This window comes from Oncorhynchus keta, chromosome 3, assembly GCF_023373465.1.
Source record: "Oncorhynchus keta strain PuntledgeMale-10-30-2019 chromosome 3, Oket_V2, whole genome shotgun sequence".
NCBI classification, from domain to species: Eukaryota; Metazoa; Chordata; class Actinopteri; order Salmoniformes; family Salmonidae; genus Oncorhynchus; species Oncorhynchus keta.
In genome coordinates, this window is record NC_068423.1 from 25,552,036 (window position 1) to 25,575,581 (window position 23,546).

The 23,546-nt window shown below is 42.4% G+C and overlaps 2 protein-coding genes across 2 annotated transcripts; both read left to right on the plus strand.

Moving 5' to 3' along the window:
• Positions 1-907: 907 nt before the first annotated feature.
• Positions 908-5,581, plus strand: LOC118371023 (leucine-rich repeat, immunoglobulin-like domain and transmembrane domain-containing protein 1). Its single transcript, XM_035756316.2, has 4 exons — positions 908-1,252; positions 1,846-2,309; positions 2,938-3,243; positions 3,741-5,581. The coding sequence occupies exons 1-4, from the start codon at positions 1,128-1,130 to the stop codon at positions 4,823-4,825; spliced, it is 1,980 nt and encodes a 659-aa protein (XP_035612209.1). The 5' UTR covers positions 908-1,127; the 3' UTR covers positions 4,826-5,581.
• Positions 5,582-14,129: 8,548 nt separating this feature from the next.
• On the plus strand, positions 14,130-20,463 carry lrit2 (leucine-rich repeat, immunoglobulin-like and transmembrane domains 2). The gene is made up of 3 exons (XM_035756319.2): positions 14,130-14,280; positions 14,560-15,347; positions 18,348-20,463. Exons 1-3 carry the CDS (start codon positions 14,168-14,170, stop codon positions 19,193-19,195), a joined length of 1,749 nt encoding a protein of 582 aa, XP_035612212.1. The 5' UTR covers positions 14,130-14,167; the 3' UTR covers positions 19,196-20,463.
• The last annotated feature ends 3,083 nt before the right edge of the window (positions 20,464-23,546 follow it).

Genomic DNA, 23,546 nt, shown 5'->3' on the forward strand with positions numbered 1-23,546 from the left:
GTCCCCTCCATCTCTATAATAAACCCCAACTATAAGGAAGTGTTTTACTCTGCATTTAGACTAATGGTCCCCTCCTCATCTCTATAATAAACCCCAACTATAAGGAAGTGTTTTACTCTGCATTTAGACTAATGGTCCCCTCCCATCTCTATAATAAACCCCAACTATAAGTGTTTTACTCTGAAGTGGTTTTACTCTGCATTTAGACTAATGGTCCCCTCCCATCTCTATAATAAACCCCAACTATAGTGTTTTAGCATTTAGAAGTGTTTTACTCTGCATTTAGACTAATGGTCCCCTCCCATCTCTATAATAAACCCCAACTATAAGGAAGTGTTTTACTCTGCATTTAGACTAATGGTCCCCTCTCATCTCTATAATAAACCCCAACTATAAGGAAGTGTTTTACTCTGCATTTAGACTAATGGTCCCCTCCCATCTCTATAATAAACCCCAACTATAAAGTGTTTTACTCTGCATTTAGACTAATGTCCCCTCCCATCTCTTTAAACCCCAACTCTGCATTTAGACTAATGGTCCCCTCCCATCTCTATAATAAACCCCAACTATAAGGAAGTGTTTTACTCTGCATTTAGACTAATGGTCCCCTCCCATCTCTATAATAAACCCCAACTATAAGGAAGTGTTTTACTCTGCATTTAGACTAATGGTCCCCTCCCATCTCTATAATAAACCCCAACTATAAGGAAGTGTTTTACTCTGCATTTAGACTAATGGTCCCCTCCCATCTCTATAATAAACCCCAACTATAGGGAAGTGTTTTTACTCTGCATATAAAAATAAGCAAACCTACACAGCTCGTTAATCAACTGCCAGGAGGCAATACTCGTGTAAATGAAAATAACCCAATTCCTTTCCACTAATCCCTCCGTTCTTTTTTATCTCAGGCTTCGGGAACGACGTTCAGACCAATATGGGATACTGAGATAGCAGGACACACACATGATGCATCGCAGGCTCGGGAACGACGTTCAGACCAATATGGGATACTGAGATAGCAGGACACACACATGATGCATCGCAGGCTCGGGAAGAACAAAATAAACAGTACTTTAAAAAAAGATCTAACTATCTTCTATATTTTATAGTGAAGTTTCGGAGAGAAAATGGTTCAAGGTTTTAGTCTGTGTTTCTGCTTGGCATTACTTTGCCTCGGACGGTGTGTATGCGGCACGTGTCCGTTTCAATGTAGCTGTTTCTTTCACAAACTATCCGACGGATCCAAAGCAAGGTAAGACCAATGCAATTATTACAACTAATTAAAATCTCAATGTCAACAACTTCTATATGTTTTTTTCTGCTGTGTGCTACTGGGTCGGAATATGCAGGTAAAATCAGCTCTTTTTTTGTTTATATAGGTCTGAGGATTAATTTGCGCTGCTCTAATCCCTTTGCATTTTAACTAGGCAAATCAGTTAAGAACAAATTCTTATTTACAATGACAGTGGGATAACTGCCTTGTTCTGGGACAGAATGACAGATTTTTAACCTTGGGATTCGATCCAGCAACCTTTTGGTTACTGGCCCAATACACTCGGCTATCTACCGCTCTTCATTGATCCTGGTATATTCACCACGTTTAGACCCAGAGGAATAAAATAAGCGAAAAAACTAACGATTAAAAACAGAAAATAAAATATTTAGTGTGATTTTTTGTTGTTGTACGCATTAATTGTCAAGCTATCCTATTTCATGAACACATACAAGGCCATGGTTAATTGAGTCAACCTTGTAATACAGTTGAATTATCTAGATAAACCTATTATAATAGGTTATACGGTGACATTCACTAACCTGTGTTTCCCTTCCTTTCCATCTATCTAGGAGTGTCCTTTGTAATGACCCAGAGATCACTCTGATCCCACCCAACTTTCCTACAGACACCTCGAAACTGCGGATCGAGAAGACTGCCATCACAAGGATCTCCAGCGAAACCTTTCACTACCTCAACAGTTTGGAATTGCTCTGCATTTCTTTCAACTCTCTGAACTCTTTGAATGTAGACAGCTTCCGTGGCCTGAGAAGTCTGGATGAGCTGAGACTGGAAGGGAACGCTCTCACCTCTTTCCCCTGGGAATCGCTGACTGATATGCCCGACCTGAGGCTACTGGACTTGCATAATAATAAGATATCGTCGATCCCGGCCGAGGCGGCCATCTATATCAAGAACCTGACCTACCTGGACTTATCTAGCAACAGTCTAGTCACGGTTCCTCCTGAGGTTCTCTTTACGTGGTTGTCTGTGAAACCATCTCAAGGAGATGGGGAAAGTTCCAAATATATTCTAGGTAAGGATCTAAACAACCAATTAAGCAATTAATTAATCAATCAATTCCAATTAAAGCTATCTTTATTTACCTAGAGGGAATCCCATTTGGTTTGCAAGCCTTAAATGACATGAAATTGATACACAGGAAAAGTTTTTTTTTTTTAAATGCTATCTACAACATTGCTTGTCAAGGTGGTTTTATCCCAACGTGCATTTCATGAGTACCTTTGGTGTGTTACATAGCATTACATGGACAGTTGGAGGAGACAGCATCAGCATTTGGGAGTAGTGTAAGGATTACTCTAATTATAGTAAAGGTAGCCATACTGTAGTGTTAATTGTGACTACATTCACTAGTCTCACTTCAAACTAGCATGATTACTTCTACTTTCAATTACTTTTTGTTTTGCTAAACTGCCATTGTAAACACATAATACCAAAAAGACCAAAAAGCATATCTATCTTATCTATTGCCATGCTAAAAATGATGTTGTTTTTATTTGACCTTTGTTTAGCTACCATTGTTGTTACCTTACATACTTTAGTTGAATGTACTTACTCTTAAGTCGCTCTGGATAAGAGCGTCTAATAAACAAAAACAAAAATGTATATCCTGGTGAAATGTTTTATTTTCTTCATTGATGTAGGTCTCCATGACAACCCGTGGCTGTGCGACTGCCGGCTCTATGACGTGGTCCAGTTCCAGAAGTCTCCAACCACATCCGTGACTCTGATCGACACCAGGCTGCACTGCGCGGACCCAGAGAGCCTGTCGGGGGTGTCGTTCAGCGAGACGGAGCTCCGGAAGTGCCAGGAGCCCCGTGTCCACACGGCTGTGGCCCGGGTCAGGAGCTCCCTGGGGAACAACGTCCTGCTGTGCTGTGGGACAATCGGAGTCCCAGTACCAGAGCTGTCCTGGACCCGGGCAGACGGCAAACAGATGAACGGCACTGGTGAGATCCATTGATTTATTGATTGAATTTATTTAATGTGTAACAAATAGATATACAGCCAAGAAGCAGTAGCTACAGTACATACGTTAAAAAAACCTGGGTAAAGGGTAACACAAAACAGTTCGTTTGGCTAAACCTGCTCCAGTCATGGCAGGTTGTAGCCAGGTCCCAGATCTGTTTGTGCTGTCTTGGAAACTCTCATGGTCATGTGTGGCATAGTTGGTAAGACAGCACAAGCAGATCTGGGACCAGGGAATACATGTCTGCCTATTGCCTAAAATAAGTACGTACTTAGGAAATCTATTTTTGGCACTGTACTGTCAGAAGCTGAAATAGATTGGATTACAGATGGATGGATTTATTTCCTAGATTACAGAGGGATGGATTTATTTCCTAGATTACAGATGGATGGATTTATTTCCTAGATTACAGATGGGTGGCCTGATTTATTTTCACTAATTGATCCAACCACTTTTTCTTTCGTATTTCTTTGATAGTTCAGGAAGAAGTTTCAAAGGAGGGAATCATTTGGTCCACCCTGAGTGTTCGTGCTGTCTCTTACAGGGACTCTGGGAAATACATGTGCAAAGCGACCAACTTCCTGGGGACTGCAGATGCCATCATCTCCCTGGTTATCACAGACTCCTTAAAAAATGAGGAACAAGGTGGCAGCTCCAAGACTAGAAAACAAAAGGGACGGAAAACCGGTGGTTTTGGGAAAGCTGCCTACCAGGATAAACTTGTTGCAAAATACATACCTCCACCAACCACCATGGCAGCCACGCCTATCATCGAACCACTAGGACCGGGCGGTTTTACACGACAGTATGATATCGAGAGCTACGATATCTCCAACAGCGTGGTTGACGGACAGGCGCCCGGTCCTCCCATCACGGAGACGGCGATGCAGGAAGTGGAGAAGGAGGTCCTTAGCAACCTAGCAGCCAACGCCTCGTCTTTACAGGCGCCGGCACCACCGGAGAAACGGGTGGTGCGTTCGGTGAAGATAATCGGGGACACCGACCACACCGTCTCCCTGAACTGGCGGGCCCCGGCGGCCAAGAACACCACCGAGTTCAGCGTCCTGTACGCCGTGTTCGGCGAGAGGGACATGCGGAGGATCAACGTCGCTGCAGGAAAGAACCGGATCATTATTGAGGGCCTTGTGCCAAGGACAAAGTACATCGCCTGCGTCTGCGTCAAAGGCCTGATCCCTAAAAAGGAGCAGTGTGTAATCTTCTCAACGGACGAGGCGGCCAGCGCAAGCGGCACCCAGAAGCTCATTAACGTGGTGGTGATCACCGTGGCCTGCGTGATCGCTGTCCCGCTGACACTGATCGTCTGCTGCGGGGCGCTCAAGAAGCGCTGCAAAAAACTACTGGGGAGAAAATCCAAAGATATCCAAGAATCATATGTGACATTCGAGACCCTATCCCCGGGACAGAACCCCAAGGGGATGGAGGAGGAGTGCCTTGCCAGGCAACAGCCAGACGAGTCCAACAGACTGCTCTCTGCTAGGTGCAGTGTGGACTCCGTGGCCATTTGTAGGACTGAGGGACCGCCTAACGAATACTTTTGTTGATACCAACTGATGGTCTCAAGCCTTTAGAGGGCAGAGAAAGTATGTCCTTTCCAAGCAGAACTTAAATATTTGTTACTAAGGGTTTGTATGATTTCAACCAGTAGTTGACAGTAGCATGAGTGAAACTGCTCAGAGACTGGACAGAAACAAAAGGCTAGTTGCATTGACACTCTTTCCTTTGGAAAAAAAAAACGTGTATATGTGAGTTAGATAAATAAATGTCGACATAAGTGTTATTATGGGAATACAGGCAACCCTTGACCTGGTGAACTGTAATAAAAAACATTTTTATATATTTTATATATATTATATATATTTTTTCATAAATGATTTCTGATCTGCAAAGAAACATTTTGTACTTGTCATGCACTTTTAAGGGCAGTATTTCACTTTTCCAAAATTCCCAGGTTTTACAGAAATTCTGTGTGGAAGATTCCCAGATTCAGAATGGAATAAGGAACTCTAAATGGCCCATTCTACTAGAATACATTAAGCCCATCTTCTTAATGACGTTTTGCAAGGAGAAAGAGGAATTCTGGAATTCATCTGACCTCAGAATTCTGGCACAGTTGTTATTTTAGTATTGTTGAAGCAGAACTCATCTCTAGTGATATTTTATATATTTTTTGTATTTAACATATATGTTGATGTGCCAGCTTTACTGTCCAATCAAAGCTAACATACTATATATTTTGTAATATGTATCTATGATCTGATGTGTATGTATAAATGTATGACAAAATAAAAACTTTTTTTTATAAATGTTTGTGTCCTCTTAAATCCTTACCTGCTCTGTAAAAGCATATTCCTCCCAAGATACATTTTTTTCTTTAGGCATTTCAAATATTTAGCAAACTCCCTGACAGTAGTTAAAGCAAGGGGCTATAGCAGCACACAAGTGGACTACAAATGCATGCTGGTCCGGGCATACCGTGAGCGCTCCTGGTGCGCTACTGGAGCGAAATTGGAGCGGGCGAGAAGGCCGGCGCTCCAGCTTTTGGGGAAACTCGCTCCACGCTCCAGTCAAATTGAGCACGCTCCATTCCAGCTCCACTCACATACTCTGGTACTGGCCAATGAGAGGCTTTGAAGCCACCAGTCAGCCATATTGGTACTCTTCAGAAGGCTCAGCCATCCATAGGAATGACAGTTTTTTTTACAATCCTTTTGGCACTAATTTCAGAACCTTGTGGTCATTTTTTAAAACTCTAGACACAAAACTCAAAACGGTCATCACTTGTAACACAGGCTGTCCGATGTTCAAAACATTGCATTGTGCATTCATATCTTTAAAGAAGATTTGCACTTGCAGAATCATTGGTTCAAATAACTAATTAATCATGAAATACCATCGGACCATTCATTTAGATCACCCACACACAAGATACCGATAGTTTCACTGTGTAGTTGTTCATACAGTCATTAAATATTGTTGTACAAAATATGTGATACATGTTTCATTATGGTACTATCTTAATTGGGCATGGGACACAAGCTAAGGCTTGATCACCCTTTAGCTGGCCACCTTTGATGAGGGTGTTTAGTGATTTAAAGGCCGAAACACCCACTGATTCGAAGGCACACTACTGAGGATGTGTCCCAAAAATTGACATCTTACCCCAGTCTAAGAAATAAACCTCCCATGCCACTCTGTCAACATCACGGCAAATCTCATGCGAGTGCATTCCATCTATTGGCACAATTGACAGTTTTTAACATCTCGTCCCGTGTTTTATGATTCTGATTATCTGGACCAGTCCAGTGACTGCTGTGAAAGGACAGCTGACAACATAGGAAAGTCTGTGTGACAGCTTGGAGAGACAGCTGACCGGAGGAATAGACCCCACTGGGGCTGTCATGGGTTAGCTACCCATGTTGGCAGTCTCCGACGCTGTTTCAGTATGTTGGAGACACCCGCTAAATGCTACTGAAAGTCAACAAAGGAACATACCCCTAGAGCCTGCGAGAGCTGGGGCGCAAGATGGCTCAACGACTGATCACACGGTTACGGACCCAGGAATGGAAACGACTACAGTAGGAACACAGCACATGAGACAACCATAACAGCAGCAGGACACACACTTCAGGTGTGCAGCTGTGGTTGGGAGAGAGTAACATCGGCAAGGGGGTTAAGGATCCATCAAGGGAGGAAAAGGTGCTTGTTAGAGAAGCAGAGACAGGGACCTCGCATTGACCAGTACTTCTTACGAAGCAGCCAGTCAAATCAGTCGAATGAAGCACAGCGACAGGACGCAAACCAAAGTTCGCAGAGCATCAGCACCCCTGTAACTGAGGAGGATAACACAAGCACAGAAATGCCGGTGGATGAACTGACCCAACCACAGAGACCTCTAAAAAGAGGAAAAGATCAAAGGGCACAGACCGAGTGTGAAGTGGCCCAAAGCCGTTGAAAGAGAGAGTGGGAAACAATCAACAACGACCTGACAAAAATCTTGGAACAACAGGTAGGAACAGCAGAGAAAAAGCTTGAAAGGATGGGAGACATTATCTACCACTACGGAGAAGAGCGCTTTGGCGTAAACGAAAAAGGAGAAGTGGCAAGACACCTCCGCGCCAGCCAAATCTAGGAGACAGCAGGAGATCGAGATACTTGTCAGAGAGAGAAGGCAGCTGAGGAAGCAGTGGAAGAAGGCCTCTGATGCAGAGAGAAGGTCTCATGCTACTCCAAGCAGACATTAAATGTCGTCTGGCAACCTTGCGAAGAGCGGAAAACTTAAGGAAACTTCGTAGGAAGAAGGAACACTCAAGAACACGATTCTATAAAAACCCCTTTAAGTTTGTCAAAGATCTCTTCGCAAAGGAAAAGTGCGGAATCCTAAAAACTACAAAGCCTGAACTGGAAGAACATCTGGAAAAGGTCCACCAGGACATGAAAAGGCATGAGCAGATAATCATCTCACATGATATCCCACCTATTCAACCACCAGAATTCAATCTGGACACTGACCCTCCAAAATGGAGGGAAGTAGAGAACGTTGTCCGAAGAGCAAGAGCGGCCTCGGCTCCTGGGCTAATGGAGTACCATACAAGCTCTACAAGAACGCCCCGGATGTTCTACGCTTTCTTTGGAGGCTCATGAGGATAGTGTGGCAGAAGGAAATAATACCAAAGGCATGGCGAAGGGCTGGTGGTGTGCTAATCCCGAAAGAGAAGGATGCGACAGACATCAGTCAATTCCGACCAATCTCCCTTCTCAACGTCGAAGGGAAGATCTTTTCAGTATAATAGCACAGAGGCTGTCCACTTATCTGGAAAGGAACAAGTACATTGATACATCTGTACAGAAAGCAGGCATTCCTGGTTTCTCTGGTTGCCTGGAACATACTAGTATGATTTGGCACCAGATCCAAACAGCTAAGAAGGACAAGAGAGACCTCTATGTCATCTTCCTCAACTTGGCCAATGCCTTTGGCTCAGTTCCCCATGAACTCCTCTGGGAATCCTTCAACATTTTCCACATACCAGAACCCATCACTACACTGGTAAAGGCCTATTTCCAAGACCTGCAATTGTGTTTCACAACACCTGACTTCACAACAACATGGCAGCGCTTGGAAGTAGGCATAATGGCAGGCTGTACAATTTCTCCTCTGGCCTTCACTATGGCCATGGAAGTCATCATCAGGGCATCGAGATGGGTGGTCGGCGGTGAGAGAACTAAGGAAGGGCTCCGTCTCCCACCTATCCGAGCATACATGGATGACATGACTACACTGACCACCACTGCAGCATGCACCAGGCGGCTACTTGCAAAACTGCAGGATAACATCAAGTGGGCACGGATGAAAATCAACCCAAGCAAATCTCAAAGCATCTCCATAGTCAAGGGACAGCTTAAAGATGTGAGGTTCTGCATTGGAGATGACCCGATACCAACGGTGTCTGAGCAACCCATCAAGAGCCTGGGTAGATGGTACAACGAAAGCCTCCGGGATAAAGATCAAGTGCAGCAAGTAAGGCAGGACATCGCCGACGGTCTTGAGAACATCAACAAGACCCTACTGCCTGGGAGGCTCAAGCTCTGGTGCCTACAGTTTGGACTTCTCCCCCGGGTAATGTGGCCACTCACCGTCTATGAGGTCCCAATAACAACAGTGGAGAAGATGGAGCGAACCATTACCTCATACGTGAAGAAATGGCTGGGTGTCCCACGATGCCTGAGTAACATCGGCCTCTATGGCAAAGGGGTCCTTGAACTACCTCTTACAAGTCTAACGGAGGAGTACAAGTGCTCTAAAGTAAGACTTCAGATGACATTGAAGGACTCCAAAGACCAGACCATTAGCAAGGCTGCACCTCCCCTACAAACTGGACGGAAATGGACATCATCCAAGGCTGTGCAGCAAGCAACATCAGCCCTGAGACACCAAGACATTGTGGGGAATATCCAGCATGGAAGAGGAGGCTTTGGCCTGGCAGCAAGCAAACCAACGTTCCATAAGGCAACAACATCTGAACGCAGGAAGCTGGTGGTCGAGGAGGTGCGCAGACAGGAGGAGACTGCAAGAAGTGCAAAGGCTGTCTCTCTTGCTAAACAAGGGCAATGGACGCGGTGGGAAGGCCTGGAGAGGAGAAAGATCAACTGGAGTGAGCTTTGGCAAATGGAGGCAAGCAACATCAGCTTCATCATAAGAGCTGTTTATGATGTGCTTCCATCACCAAAAAATCTACATCAATGGTATGGCGAGGACTCGACCTGCCCCCTCTGCCCAGCTCCAGCGACTCTCAGGCATATAATGACAGGTTGCAAGACCAGCCTCTCACAAGGCCGCTACACCTGGAGGCACAATCAGGTCCTCAAGAGCCTGGCTGCAGCACTTGAGACCAAGAGGAGTGCAACCAATTCATTACCTCCAAAAACAAGCAATCCCGTCAAAACAACAACATTCATCCGGGAGGGACAGAAAAGGCCCAAGTATCCTCCTACAAAGCCAGAAACTGGACACCTAGCCATGGCCCGGGACTGGAAGATGCTTGTCGATATTGGCCAGCAACTCATTTTCCACCTGAGATTGCTTCTACCAACCTTAGGCCAGACATGGTACTCTGGTCCCCTTCACGAAAGGCTGTGTACATCATAGAGCTCACAGTCCCGTGGGAAAACTCTGTTGAAGAGGCCTACGAGCGTAAGAAACTGCGTTACACAGAGTTGGCAGCAGACGCAACTCAGCGTGGCTGGAATGCAAAAGTCTGGCCAGTTGAAGTGGGATGCAGAGGATTCGTGGCTTCTTCCATCATCAGGTTGCTGAAAGAACTTGGAATCCATGGACAGGCTCTGCGGCAGACCGTCAGAGCAGTTTCTCAAGCAGCTGAAAGAGGCAGCCAGTGGATCTGGATCAAACGGAAGGACCCTTGCTGGGCTATAACTTCATGACCCCTCACCCCCACCTGAGAACTCAATTCAGATCCCTCCAACTTGAGGAGGGCATATGAGGTATGCGGTCAGCTGTATGGCTGGCTCAGGGAAGAGGACGCCCCTGCCTTGCACAGTCCTGTGGGACATCTTAATTGGGCATGGGACACAAGCTAAGGCTTGATCACCCTTTAGCTGGCCACCTTTGATGAGGGTGTTTAGTGATTTAAAGGCCGAAACACCCACTGATTCGAAGGCACACTACTGAGGATGTGTCCCAAAAATTGACATCTTACCCCAGTCTAAGAAATAAACCTCCCATGCCACTCTGTCAACATCACGGCAAATCTCATGCGAGTGCATTCCATCTATTGGCACAATGGACAGTTTTTAACATCTCGTCCCGTGTTTTATGATTCTACACGTAAATACATCACTGTAAAAGGACTAGTAAAGAGAATACTACAGACACGGTGGAATCATTGAACAAAATATGACATTTATTGATGAAATACAATAAAATCACTCATAGATTTCTTTGAATCAAAGCAAAAATAATTAGCTACAAAAAAAAGTAAACACCAAAAAAAAAAAAACTGCAGTAAAACATCAACTGCAGTGTTCCTCACCTGGCTTACTGTAAAACATCACTGCAGTGTTCCTCACATGGCTTACTGTAAAACATCACTGCAGTGTTCCTCACCTGGCTTACTGTAAAACATCACTGCAGTGTTCCTCACCTGGCTTACTGTTCACTGCAGTGTTCCTCACCTGGCTTACTGTAAAACATCACTGCAGTGTTCCTCACATGGCTTACTGTAAAACATCACTGCAGTGTTCCTCACCTGGCTTACTGTAAAACATCACTGCAGTGTTCCTCACCTGGCTTACTGTAAAACATCACTGCAGTGTTCCTCACCTGGCTTACTGTAAAACATCACTGCAGTGTTCCTCACCTGGCTTACTGTAAAACATCACTGCAGTGTTCCTCACCTGGCTTACTGTAAAACATCACTGCAGTGTTCCTCACCTGGCTTACTGTAAAACATCCCTGCAGTGTTCCTCACCTGGCTTACTGTAAAACATCACTGCAGTGTTCCTCACCTGGCTTACTGTAAAACATCACTGCAGTGTTCCTCACCTGGCTTACTGTAAAACATCACTGCAGTGTTCCTCACCTGGCTTACTGTAAAAAGCTAAACAAAGGATTGATTACTGTACTTCTACATTTCCATCAACCCTCTCTTGAGGATTTGGCCACAGGTTCTCATCCACATCACAATGGATGTTTTCATTAGCCAAACATCTTGGGAAGGATCTTCGGGCGAATCCAGGCCTGACACTGGTGGTCTGCCGTGAGGTCATTGCATGCATCATCCATGGCCCAGAGAAGGGTGGCTTGTTCGTGAGGGCGCCTACAATATACCTTCCACCTCCATGTGGAGAAAAAATCCTCAATCAGGTTTTAGGAAAGGAGAGTATGGGGGTAAGTACAGGGTGGTAAATTGTGGATGGGCCTGAAACCAGGCTTGCACCATTTGAGCATGGTGGAACCTGACATTATCCCACACAATGACATAGGTCAAGCCATCAGCTCTAGACCTTATTTAGCCCATCAAAGAAGGTTACATTAGAACAACGAATCATGTGGCTGCCTGCAACTCAATATATAGAGTGTATAGAGTAGAGAGCTTTAGTTGTTGTTCGACCTAACATTAGAACGGGCAAGATGCGTAATCTAAGATACTTTGACTGTGGTATGATTGTTGATGCCACACATGGTGATTCCAGCATCTCAGAAACAGCTGCCTTCCTGGGATTTTTACGCACTACAGTCTCTAGAGTTTACTTTCAGTGAGCGGCAGTTCTGTGGTCAAAAACACCTTGTTAATGAGAGAGGTCAGAGGACAATGTCCAGACTCATTCAAGCTAACGGAAAGGCCACACATGCTCAAATAACAGCTGTTTTAAACAGTGGTGTGCAGAAGGGCATCTCTTAACGTACAACACCGTGGAAAAAGTGTTAGTGTTAGAGTTTTGAAAAATTTGCATTTTGATCATTGGTTGTGAGTTTTGTGTCTGGAGTTTTGAAAAATGACATCAAGGTTCCGAAATTAGTGCCAAAGTGATTGTAAAAAAACTGTAATAGAATTCTTCAGTATTTAAATGAAATATTTCAAGGACAATTGTTGATATATATATATATATATATATATATATATATATATATATATATATATATATATATATATATATATATATGGATTTTACCTTTATTTAACTAGGCAAGTCAGTTAAAAACAAATTCTTATTTACAATGACCGTCTCCCCCAGCCAAACCAGGACAACGCTGGGCCAATTGTGCCCCACCCTATGGGACTCCCAATAACAGCCGGATGTGATACAGCCTGGTTTCAAAACAGGGTGTCTGCAGTGACGCCTCTTGCACTGAGATGCAGTGCCTTAGACCTCTGCGCCACTCGGGAGCAAATGTATTTAATCTTTTTTTTTTGCTGTAGTGGGGACAGTGATATTGGTACTCTCTTAAAAACTATACTTTAACCCCCTAGAGTCGATATCTAGCACGGACATCTAATTAGCATAATACACAAATCCACATCAAAATCCGTCTGTTTAAGCTCAGTGGCTTCAAAACAGCGCCCCCTGTCAGTCATCTAATGTATTATATAAATAATTGGTTGCGATCAGCACCATGGATAGTGCCACGTGATATGTTTTCTGTGCGGTGTTGGAAAAAATACCCAATTGTCATACCTGAGTAAAAGTATAGATACCTTTTACTCAAGTAAAAGTGACCTAGTAAAATACTACTTGAGTAAAAGTCTAAAAGTATTTGGTTTTAAATATACTTAAGTATCAAAAGCAAAAGTACAAGTATTAATAATTTCAAATTCCTTATATTAAGCAAACCAGATGGCGCCATTTTATTTACAGATAGCCAGGGGCACAGTCCAACACTCAGACATCATTTACATGCGAAGTATGTGTTTAGTGAGTCCGCCAGATCAGAGGCAGTAGGGATGATCAGAAATGTTCTCTTGATAAGTGTGTGAATTAGACCATTTTCCTGTCCTGCTAAGCATTCAAAATGTAATGAGTACTTTTTGGATGTCGGGGAAAATGTATGCAGTAAAAAGCACATCATTCCTTGGGAATGTAGTGCAGTAAAAGTAAACGCTGACAAAACATATAAATAGTAAAGTACAAATACCTCAAAAAACGATTTAAGTAGTACTTTCCAGTATTTTTACTTAAGTACCTTAGACCAGTGTTTGTTTGGTGTACAACTTGTTTCCTTGTCATGGTCACTGTAGTCCTTTACTTTGTACACTATCATCTGTACAAATACCCCAAAAAACAACTTAAGTAGTACTTTCCAGTATTTTTACTTAAGTACCTTAGACCAGTGTTTGTTTGTGTCATGGTCACTGTAGTCCTTTACTTTGTACACTAACATCTGCAGACTATGTATGTCTGAAGACCTCTTCCAACATTCCTCAATTAAAAAGGCACTGCGAGCTCTTTGTGTTTTTTTGTGATCTTTTGTTTCACGCAGTACACAAATAATAGACGTTGGGTATATGGTGCCATTTTCTCAGCTGGTTTGTAAGTAAGACAAATATATAGATTGCGTATTATGCTCCCTGATAATCTATTTATATTTTTTGGGGTCAGGTCACATATTCAATATCAAGGCGTATTATTCCTGAAAACCTTCCCATTAATTAATAAGGATTAGTGAACATATGTTTAGTAGAGGCACATATAGACAGTCAGTCAATGAGGCTCATTGCTAAAAATACAAACCTCCGGTGTGTTTATCATGTCCTTTGGGGTCTTAAGAAATTGCGTCACTAGGAAGATTAAAGTAATAGCTTTACCTATACGGTCCGTCCCGGTGGAGATGCCCTGCTCAAATGCTTCACATGCGTTTCTGTTAAAGGAATATGGCCGCCACCTTGTATTCAGTTTTAACTATAGCTTTGCTATTCTGCCGAGTTACTCCTGGATCAACTTCTTGTTTACCCGGCTGCTCTTGCACAAATGACAACTTGGGGAGGTAAATTGTTTGTTGTCAATGATTTTGTAGGCTAACTTGTTTTGTACGGAGTTTCTTTACCGTGTCAGTACGTTATGCAGTCGACCTATTGACTGATCGACTTTAGCCTATTACTAAACTCAACGGTGTTTTTCAGAACTTGTTTTAACAATGCACAATGTGGAGAGATAACTTACTCTAAGAGAACACAAATAACCTACTTTTCTTTATTTCATTTAAACATTAAATTATAACTCTAACCGTACCTACATAACCCAACATGTTTTTGTTTCATTTTAGATCCCTACTTTGCATGGAAACAGCCATGGGGCGAATCCCAGACAATGTTCCAAATGATTTCAGTAAAATTCGAATAGAGAATTCTCATCTGACCGAATTACCCCGCGGCTCCTTCTCTAAAGTTAGTGCCTTGGTGTCTCTATGGTTGAATTTCAACGACATCACCCTAATGAACATCAAGAGTCTGGAGGGGCTGACGAATCTAACCGAACTACGGCTACAGGGGAACAAGCTGCGTTCAGTCCCATGGACAGCGTTCCAGGATACGCCGAACCTGAAGATTTTGGACCTGAAACATAACCGACTAGACGTGCTCCCGGAATCTGCCCTGAGACAACTTCCAGGCCTGACCTATTTAGACTTATCCTTCAATCAGCTTACTGTCATATCCAGGGATGTCTTCCTCAACTGGCCTCTCCTCAACACTCAGGAGAGAAAAGGAGGTACAGAGCCCAGCAGTGGAGAGGCCAACGTTGTTTTAGCGCTGCACGACAACCCTTGGCTGTGTGACTGCCGCCTCAAAGGTTTTGTAGAGTTTATCAAAACCGTTAGTCCGCCTCTAATTCTGATGAACTCGTACCTGATGTGCACGGGCCCCAGTTCCAGAGCGGGAAAGTTCTTCCACGAAGTCGGTTTGAAAACATGCATGAAGCCGGAGGCCTCAGCCTCAGAAAGCAACATGACGGTGTCACTGGGGGACAAGGTAACCCTCCGGTGCTTAGTCAAAGCCAGGCCTGACCCCGCCATCCACTGGTCATACAGCCTGAAGATTATACGGGGATTTACTGGTAAGGTTTTATTTAATTTCAATTTCTAAACTGCCATCTATTAGATTGCCGTGACTTTGCTGCGGTAGCTTATTTACCAGTGACTGATATCACATGTCAGTCACTCATAACTACACCACTTTGATGACAGGACTTAAGCCAAGTAGGCTAAAGCATGTGTATTTCATACATTCATTTGCCTATTGGTGTTTATAGATTGAAACAGGTAGACTATTGGTGTTTATAGATTAAAACAGGTACACTATTGGTGTTTATAGATTGAAACAGGGCTTGGTTGGTTATTGGTGTTTATAGATTGAAACAGGGCTTGGTTGGTTATTGGTGTTTATAGATTGAAACAGGGCTTGGTTGGTTATTGATGTTTATAGATTGAAACAGGTAGACTATTGATGTTTATAGATTAAAACAGGTAGACTATTGGTGTTTATAGATTGAAACAGGGCTTGGTTGGTTATTGATGTTTATAGATTGAAACAGGTAGACTATTGATGTTTATAGATTGAAACAGGTAGACTATTGATGTTTATAGATTGAAACAGGGCTTGGTTGGTTATTGATGTTTATAGTTTATATTGATGTTTATAGATTGAAACAGGTAGACTATTGATGTTTATAGATTGAAACAGGTAGACTATTGATGTTTATAGATTGAAACAGGGCTTGGTTGGTTATTGGTGTTTATAGATTGAAACAGGGCTTGGTTGGTTATTGATGTTTATAGATTGAAACAGGTAGACTATTGATGTTTATAGATTGAAACAGGTAGACTATTGGTGTTTATAGATTGAAACAGGGCTTGGTTGGTTATTGATGTTTATAGATTGAAACAGGTAGACTATTGATGTTTATAGATTGAAACAGGTAGACTATTGATGTTTATAGATTGAAACAGGGCTTGGTTGGTTATTGATGTTTATAGATTGAAACAGGTTGGCTATTGATGTTTATAGATTGAAACAGGTAGACTATTGATGTTTATAGATTGAAACAGGTAGACTATTGATGTTTATAGATTGAAACAGGGCTTGGTTGGTTATTGATGTTTATAGATTGAAACAGGTAGGCTATTGATGTTTATAGATTGAAACAGGGCTTGGTTGGCTATTGATGTTTATAGATTAAAACAGGGCTTGGTTGGTTATTGGTGTTTATAGATTGAAACAGGTAGACTATTGGTGTTTATAGATTAAAACAGGGCTTGGTTGGTTATTGGTGTTTATAGATTGAAACAGGTAGACTATTGGTGTTTATAGATTGAAACAGGTAGACTATTGGTGTTTATAGATTGAAACAGGTAGACTATTGGTGTTTATAGATTGAAACAGGTAGACTATTGGTGTTTATAGATTGAAACAGGGCTTGGTTGGTTATTGATGTTTATAGATTGAAACAGGTAGACTATTGGTGTTTATAGATTGAAACAGGGCTTGGTTGGTTATTGATGTTTATAGATTGAAACAGGGCTTGGTTGGTTATTGATGTTTATAGATTGAAACAGGTAGACTATTGGTGTTTATAGATTGAAACAGGGCTTGGTTGGTTATTGATGTTTATAGATTGAAACAGGTTGGTTATTGGTGTTTATAGATTAAAACAGGTAGACTATTGGTGTTTATAGATTGAAACAGGTTGGTTGGTTATTGGTGTTTATAGATTGAAACAGGTTGGTTATTGGTGTTTATAGATTAAAACAGGGCTTGGTTGGTTATTGGTGTTTATAGATTGAAACAGGGCTTGGTTGGTTATTGGTGTTTATAGATTGAAACAGGGCTTGGTTGGTTATTGATGTTTATAGATTGAAACAGGTAGACTATTGGTGTTTATAGATTGAAACAGGTTGGTTATTGGTGTTTATAGATTAAAACAGGTAGACTATTGGTGTTTATAGATTGAAACAGGTAGACTATTGGTGTTTATAGATTGAAACAGGTTGGCTATTGGTGTTTATAGATTGAAACAGGGCTTGGTTGGTTATTGGTGTTTATAGATTGAAACAGGGCTTGGTTGGTTATTGATGTTTATAGATTGAAACAGGGCTTGGTTGGTTATTGATGTTTATAGATTGAAACAGGGCTTGGTTGGTTATTGATGTTTATAGATTGAAACAGGTTGGCTATTGGTGTTTATAGATTGAAACAGGTTGGTTATTGGTGTTTATAGATTGAAACAGGGCTTGGTTGGTTATTGATGTTTATAGATTGAAACAGGTTGGCTATTGGTGTTTATAGATTGAAACAGGTTGGTTATTGGTGTTTATAGATTGAAACAGGGCTTGATTGGTTATTGGTGTTTATAGATTAAAACAGGTTGGTTATTGGTGTTTATAGATTAAAACAGGGCTTGATTGGTTATTGGTGTTTATAGATTGAAACAGGTTGGTTATTGGTGTTTATAGATTGAAACAGGGCTTGGTTGGTTATTGGTGTTTATAGATTGAAACAGGGCTTGGTTGGTTATTGATGTTTATAGATTGAAACAGGGCTTGGTTGGTTATTGATGTTTATAGATTGAAACAGGTTGGCTATTGGTGTTTATAGATTGAAACAGGTTGGTTATTGGTGTTTATAGATTAAAACAGGTAGACTATTGGTGTTTATAGATTAAAACAGGTAGACTATTGGTGTTTATAGATTGAAACAGGGCTTGGTTGGTTATTGGTGTTTATAGATTGAAACAGGGCTTGGTTGGTTATTGATGTTTATAGATTGAAACAGGTTGGCTATTGGTGTTTATAGATTGAAACAGGTTGGTTATTGGTGTTTATAGATTGAAACAGGGCTTGGTTGGTTATTGGTGTTTATAGATTGAAACAGGGCTTGGTTGGTTATTGGTGTTTATAGCTTGCGTTAAACAGTGAATGACACTGCCTTTCTTGTAGGCAAACTCAACAATAATGCCTACAAATAACATAAACAGTACTGCATATTATCCATGTACAATATGGTGATTTTTATCCACCCTTGTTGATTAAGTTGTAACATAATTCTCCTTTCTCTCCAGTCTCAGAGACCCGTGTGGACGATGAGACCATCAGATCTCAGCTGGTCATCCCATCCCTTCACCTGGCGGACCGAGGCGCTTACACCTGCTTCGCCAACAACTTCATCGGCAACTCCTCCGTCAGTGTCCTGGTCAACATCAAGTCTTTCAACGCCTCCTCCTCCTCCGTCGGTGCCGCCATGTCTCGTCCCCCGTTCCCCCTGGCCTCAGCCGATGGGAACGTCTACATTGACATCCGCATCTCCAAGCAGACGGTCTACGGCATCACTCTGGAGTGGTACGCGGCGACGGACAACCCTGCAGAGACCTGGTTCACCATCCACTTGGGGAAATACCACTCTGACAAAAAGGAGTTGATATACATCGGGCCGGGCATCAACACCTATTCGGTCAACGACCTCCTACCGGTTACTAAATACGAGGCGTGTGTAACGCTGAAGAACCAGATGCCCCGCGCCGGCCAGTGCATCGTGTTTGTAACAGGAAGTGACATCAGTCAGCTGGAACAACGGGAGAAGCTCATCCATATTATCGTGATCGTGTGCGCCATGGTGCTGGCGGTGCCCGTGGGGATGTACGCCTGCACCACCGACACCAGATGTAAGTTCAGCTGCCTGGACCGCTGTACGGAGCAGTGTAAGAGGAGGAGGAAGCAGGAGAAGACCCTGAGGACCAATGGGGAGAGACAGGGGACCTTCGACAGCCTCCAGGCCGCCAGCGATGAAGGACTCTGTGGAGACTCTGAAGAGGTGATGAAGAAGAGGAGTAAGTCCTCAGACGAAAAAAACAACCACAGGGGAAAAGCACAAGATCTACCAGAGACAACCACTGGAGCAAAGCTATATTAGCTGTAGGTTTAAAGTTTAAAAATATCTACTAAAGACAACCACTAGAGACAACCACTAGAGACAAGCACTAGAGACAAGCACTAGAGACAACCACTAGAGACAACCACTAGAGACAACCACTAGAGACAAGCACTAGAGACAAGCACTAGAGACAACCACTAGAGACAACCACTAGAGACAACCACTAGAGACAAGCACTAGAGACAACCACTAGAGACAACCACTAGAGACAACCACTAGAGACAAGCACTAGAGACAAGCACTAGAGACAACCACTAGAGACAAGCACTAGAGACAAGCACTAGAGACAACCACTAGAGACAACCACTAGAGACAAAGCACTAGAGACAAGCACTAGAGACAACCACTAGAGACAACCACTAGAGACAACCACTAGAGACAAGCACTAGAGACAACCACTAGAGACAACCACTAGAGACAAGCACTAGAGACAAGCACTAGAGACAACCACTAGAGACAACCACTAGAGACAAGCACCAGAGACAACCACTAGAGACAACCACTAGAGACAACCACTAGAGACAACCACCAGAGACAACCACTAGAGACAAGCACTAGAGACAACCACTAGAGACAACCACTAGAGACAAGCACTAGAGACAACCACTAGAGACAACCACTAGAGACAACCACTAGAGACAACCACTAGAGACAAGCACTAGAGACAAGCACTAGAGACAACCACTAGAGACAACCACTAGAGACAAGCACCAGAGACAACCACTAGAGACAACCACTAGAGACAACCACTAGAGACAACCACCAGAGACAACCACTAGAGACAAAGCACTAGAGACAAGCACTAGAGACAACCACTAGAGACAACCACTAGAGACAACCACCAGAGACAACCACTAGAGACAAAGCACTAGAGACAAGCACTAGAGACAAAGCACTAGAGACAAGCACTAGAGACAACCACTAGAGACAACCACTAGAGACAACCACTAGAGACAACCACTAGAGACAAGCACTAGAGACAAAGCACTAGAGACAACCACTAGAGACAACCACTAGAGACAACCACTAGAGACAACCACTAGAGACAACCACTAGAGACAACCACTAGAGACAAAGCACTAGAGACAAGCACTAGAGACAACCACTAGAGACAACCACTAGAGACAACCACTAGAGACAACCACCAGAGACAAGCACTAGAGACAACCACTAGAGACAAAGCACTAGAGACAACCACTAGAGACAACCACTAGAGACAACCACTAGAGACAACCACTAGAGACAAGCACAGACCACTAGAGACAAGCACTAGAGACAACCACTAGAGACAACCACTAGAGACAACCACTAGAGACAACCACTAGAGACAAAGCACTAGAGACAAGCACTAGAGACAACCACTAGAGACAACCACTAGAGACAACCACTAGAGACAACCACCAGAGACAACCACTAGAGACAAAGCACTAGAGACAACCACTAGAGACAACCACTAGAGACAACCACTAGAGACAACCACTAGAGACAAAGCTATATTCGCTGTAGGTTTAACGTTTTAAAACGTGTATAAGACGTCTAGAGGAACACTTATCTGTAATAGTGGGGAACAGTCTTATGTGAAGTGAAGCTTTAGGACATACATTTGTCAAGCTTCAAGTTGTCATGTTAAGAGTGAAACGCCTTTCTCCATGTCTGTAGAAATAGTATATTGTTAAAGGTTAAAATAAAATACAATTGTTTTAATGAGTTTATATACTGTATCTATTTATCTTGATTGATCTCTGTCTTTAAAAGAAAAATTGAGAATTCATCTCATCTGGCAAAAAAAACAGTTAATTCTGTACATGCAACATAGTTGCACATATGTTCTTGTCTTCAGAATGTAATGGACTGCATTTCCTCACGGTTCGTTGAAACTCATTCATTAGGAGAGGTTCAGTTAAATATACATGAATACATACTGTATACAGCCTTTGCACTACTACCTATGTAATGTATGAGGCTTCTTTGCTACTCTTTTCCTGTTTTTGACTCACTTTGGGATGGTGGGGGTGGGATGGTGAGGATTAGACTTGGGGTTGAAGGTTGTTGGGATTAGAGTTAGGGGTAAAGATGGACACTTGAGACAACACCATCCTAATTGCTCCCTACCCAGATCCCATTGCCCTTAAGCTTTTGATGTTTACAAATCTGAAGGGTCTGGATTAGGGTTGTACAATTTTTGTAACGTTCACAAAATGTTCAGGTTTTCCAGAAATCCTGTTTGGAATCCTGTTTGAAGATTCATGGAATCAGGAAATCCTGGTTGGAGATTCATGGAATCAGGAAATCCTGTTTGGAGATTCATGGAATCAGGAAATCCTGTTTGGAGATTCATGGAATCAGGAAATCCTGTTTGGAGATTCATGGAATCAGGAAATCCTGTTTGAAGATTCATGGAATCAGGAAATCCTGGTTGGAGATTCATGGAATCAGGAAATCCTGTTTGGAGATTCATGGAATCAGGAAATCCTGTTTGAAGATTCATGGAATCAGGAGGGAATAAGCAGGACATCTGCAATTGTCCAACCAGGATTTCTGGAAAACCTGGGAATTTTAGGAAAGCTACTGTAATTTCGTAACCCTTGTCTGGATAGGTTATCCTATAGGATAGGATAGGTATAAGAGGTTTAGTTGTGGGACTTCCTGCAGATCTGTAAACATCCAAGGGATAGGGCCAACAGGAAGGGAGTGCTTGTTCACAGACTAACTTTGATTTTAGCACTACAACTCAAAAGGATGTGTTATGTAAAACCGTTGTTTTGGTGCGTGTTTATTCATACACTGGTAAAGAGATTATCATATATTGTTTTTTTATAATCTGTATCTTGTATCTCTCTAGATCTTTAACCTCTTAACCACACCTGTGTACCAAATGCCACCCTATTCCCTATATAGTACACTACCCTTATGGGCTCTGGTCAAAAGTAGTGCACCACTTCCCGTGGGACATGGACAAAAGTAGTGCACTACTCCGTATGGGCCCTGGCAAAAAGTAGTGCACTACTCCGTATGGGCCCTGGTAAAAAGTAGTGCACTACTCCGTATGGGCCCTGGTAAAAAGTAGTGCACTACTCCGTATGGGCCCTGGTGAAAAGAAGTGCACTACAATGTGAATAGGGTCCCATTTAGGTCTCACCTAGATCCTAACCATGTCTCTCAGAGAGAATAGACAACATGAGATATTCTCTTGAGTTTTTACTGAAAGCTGCATTAGATGATCATTTCTGATATTAGTTGTTTTTTTATCTATATAAAATATATATTGTCTGTCACATTAATAAGGGGGTAAATAATTTAGTCCTTAATTTACTTGAATGTATTTTTGTATTCAACAATTGCCTAAAATATCTGTCTTTCACATGCCAATGTGATCAAAACATGTATTATAGTCTTGAATAAAAGCACATCTATTGTGGAGTCAAAGATATTCTACTTCTTTGATTTGTATCATCGTAAGTTTACGTCTTTCAATTTATTACACCTAAAATTCAGATAACTTTCACAAAATGTTCAGGTTTCCCAGTTGAAAGATTCACCGGAATTTGCTATCAACATTCTCAGCCGCCAAAAGACAAAAGCCAATTATATTTTATATTTATATTTTATTTTTTATTTTTAAAATTAGTTTTATATACATTTCCACACTATGAGGTTGGAATGATACTGTGTGATTGTGAACATGGTGATGATGCCGTTTTGGTGTAGGAGCGGTTAGAGAAATTGCAGAATGGCAGAGCAGAAGTGGAGAAAGTAAAAGCTGCCATTATTATATTCAAAGAGCAACTTGGCATATCCTGTATAACAAGACCATTAGACATTGCAGACATGTTCATTTTTCTAACTTAATCAGAATAATTTGAGAGTGCTCTTCTCAACCATTGCCTCATGTTTGTGGAGGTAATTTAGCAAACGGCAGCGTAGCCTAGTGGTTAGAGCATTGGACTAGTAACCGGAAGGTTGTGAGTTCAAACCCCCGAGCTGACAAGGTACAAATCTGTCGTTCTGCCCCTGAACAGGCAGTTAACTCACTGTTCCCAGGCCGTCATTGAAAATAAGAATGTGTTCTTAACTGACTTGCCTGGTTAAATAAAGAAAAAATACACTCTTCTCCAGAGTATTTTACAGTACAGAGTGCATACTGTTTTAACACTGGCCCTCCCGTGGGAATTGAACCCTTAACACTGATGTTGCAAGCCCCATGCTCTACCAGCTGAGCTACACGGGACCATAAACTCATAAATTCTACCTCAAACTTTCAAGTCTAAATATGAGGAGTGTGCTGCATAAGCAAGATCTGATGAGAAGCTTGATGATATTGTCCCCGGTC

Excerpts from the sequence above, each read along its gene's own strand:
- LOC118371023 (XM_035756316.2), top strand. The coding sequence starts at position 1,128 with ATGGTTCAAGGTTTTAGTCTGTGTTTCTGCTTGGCATTACTTTGCCTC. Across the intron at positions 1,253-1,845 it reads TCCGACGGATCCAAAGCAAG|GAGTGTCCTTTGTAATGACC; the intron begins GTAAGACCAATG and ends CCATCTATCTAG. Across the intron at positions 3,244-3,740 it reads CAAACAGATGAACGGCACTG|TTCAGGAAGAAGTTTCAAAG; the intron begins GTGAGATCCATT and ends TTTCTTTGATAG.
- lrit2 (XM_035756319.2), top strand. The coding sequence starts at position 14,168 with ATGGCCGCCACCTTGTATTCAGTTTTAACTATAGCTTTGCTATTCTGC. Across the intron at positions 14,281-14,559 it reads ACAAATGACAACTTGGGGAG|ATCCCTACTTTGCATGGAAA; the intron begins GTAAATTGTTTG and ends GTTTCATTTTAG. Across the intron at positions 15,348-18,347 it reads GATTATACGGGGATTTACTG|TCTCAGAGACCCGTGTGGAC; the intron begins GTAAGGTTTTAT and ends CTTTCTCTCCAG.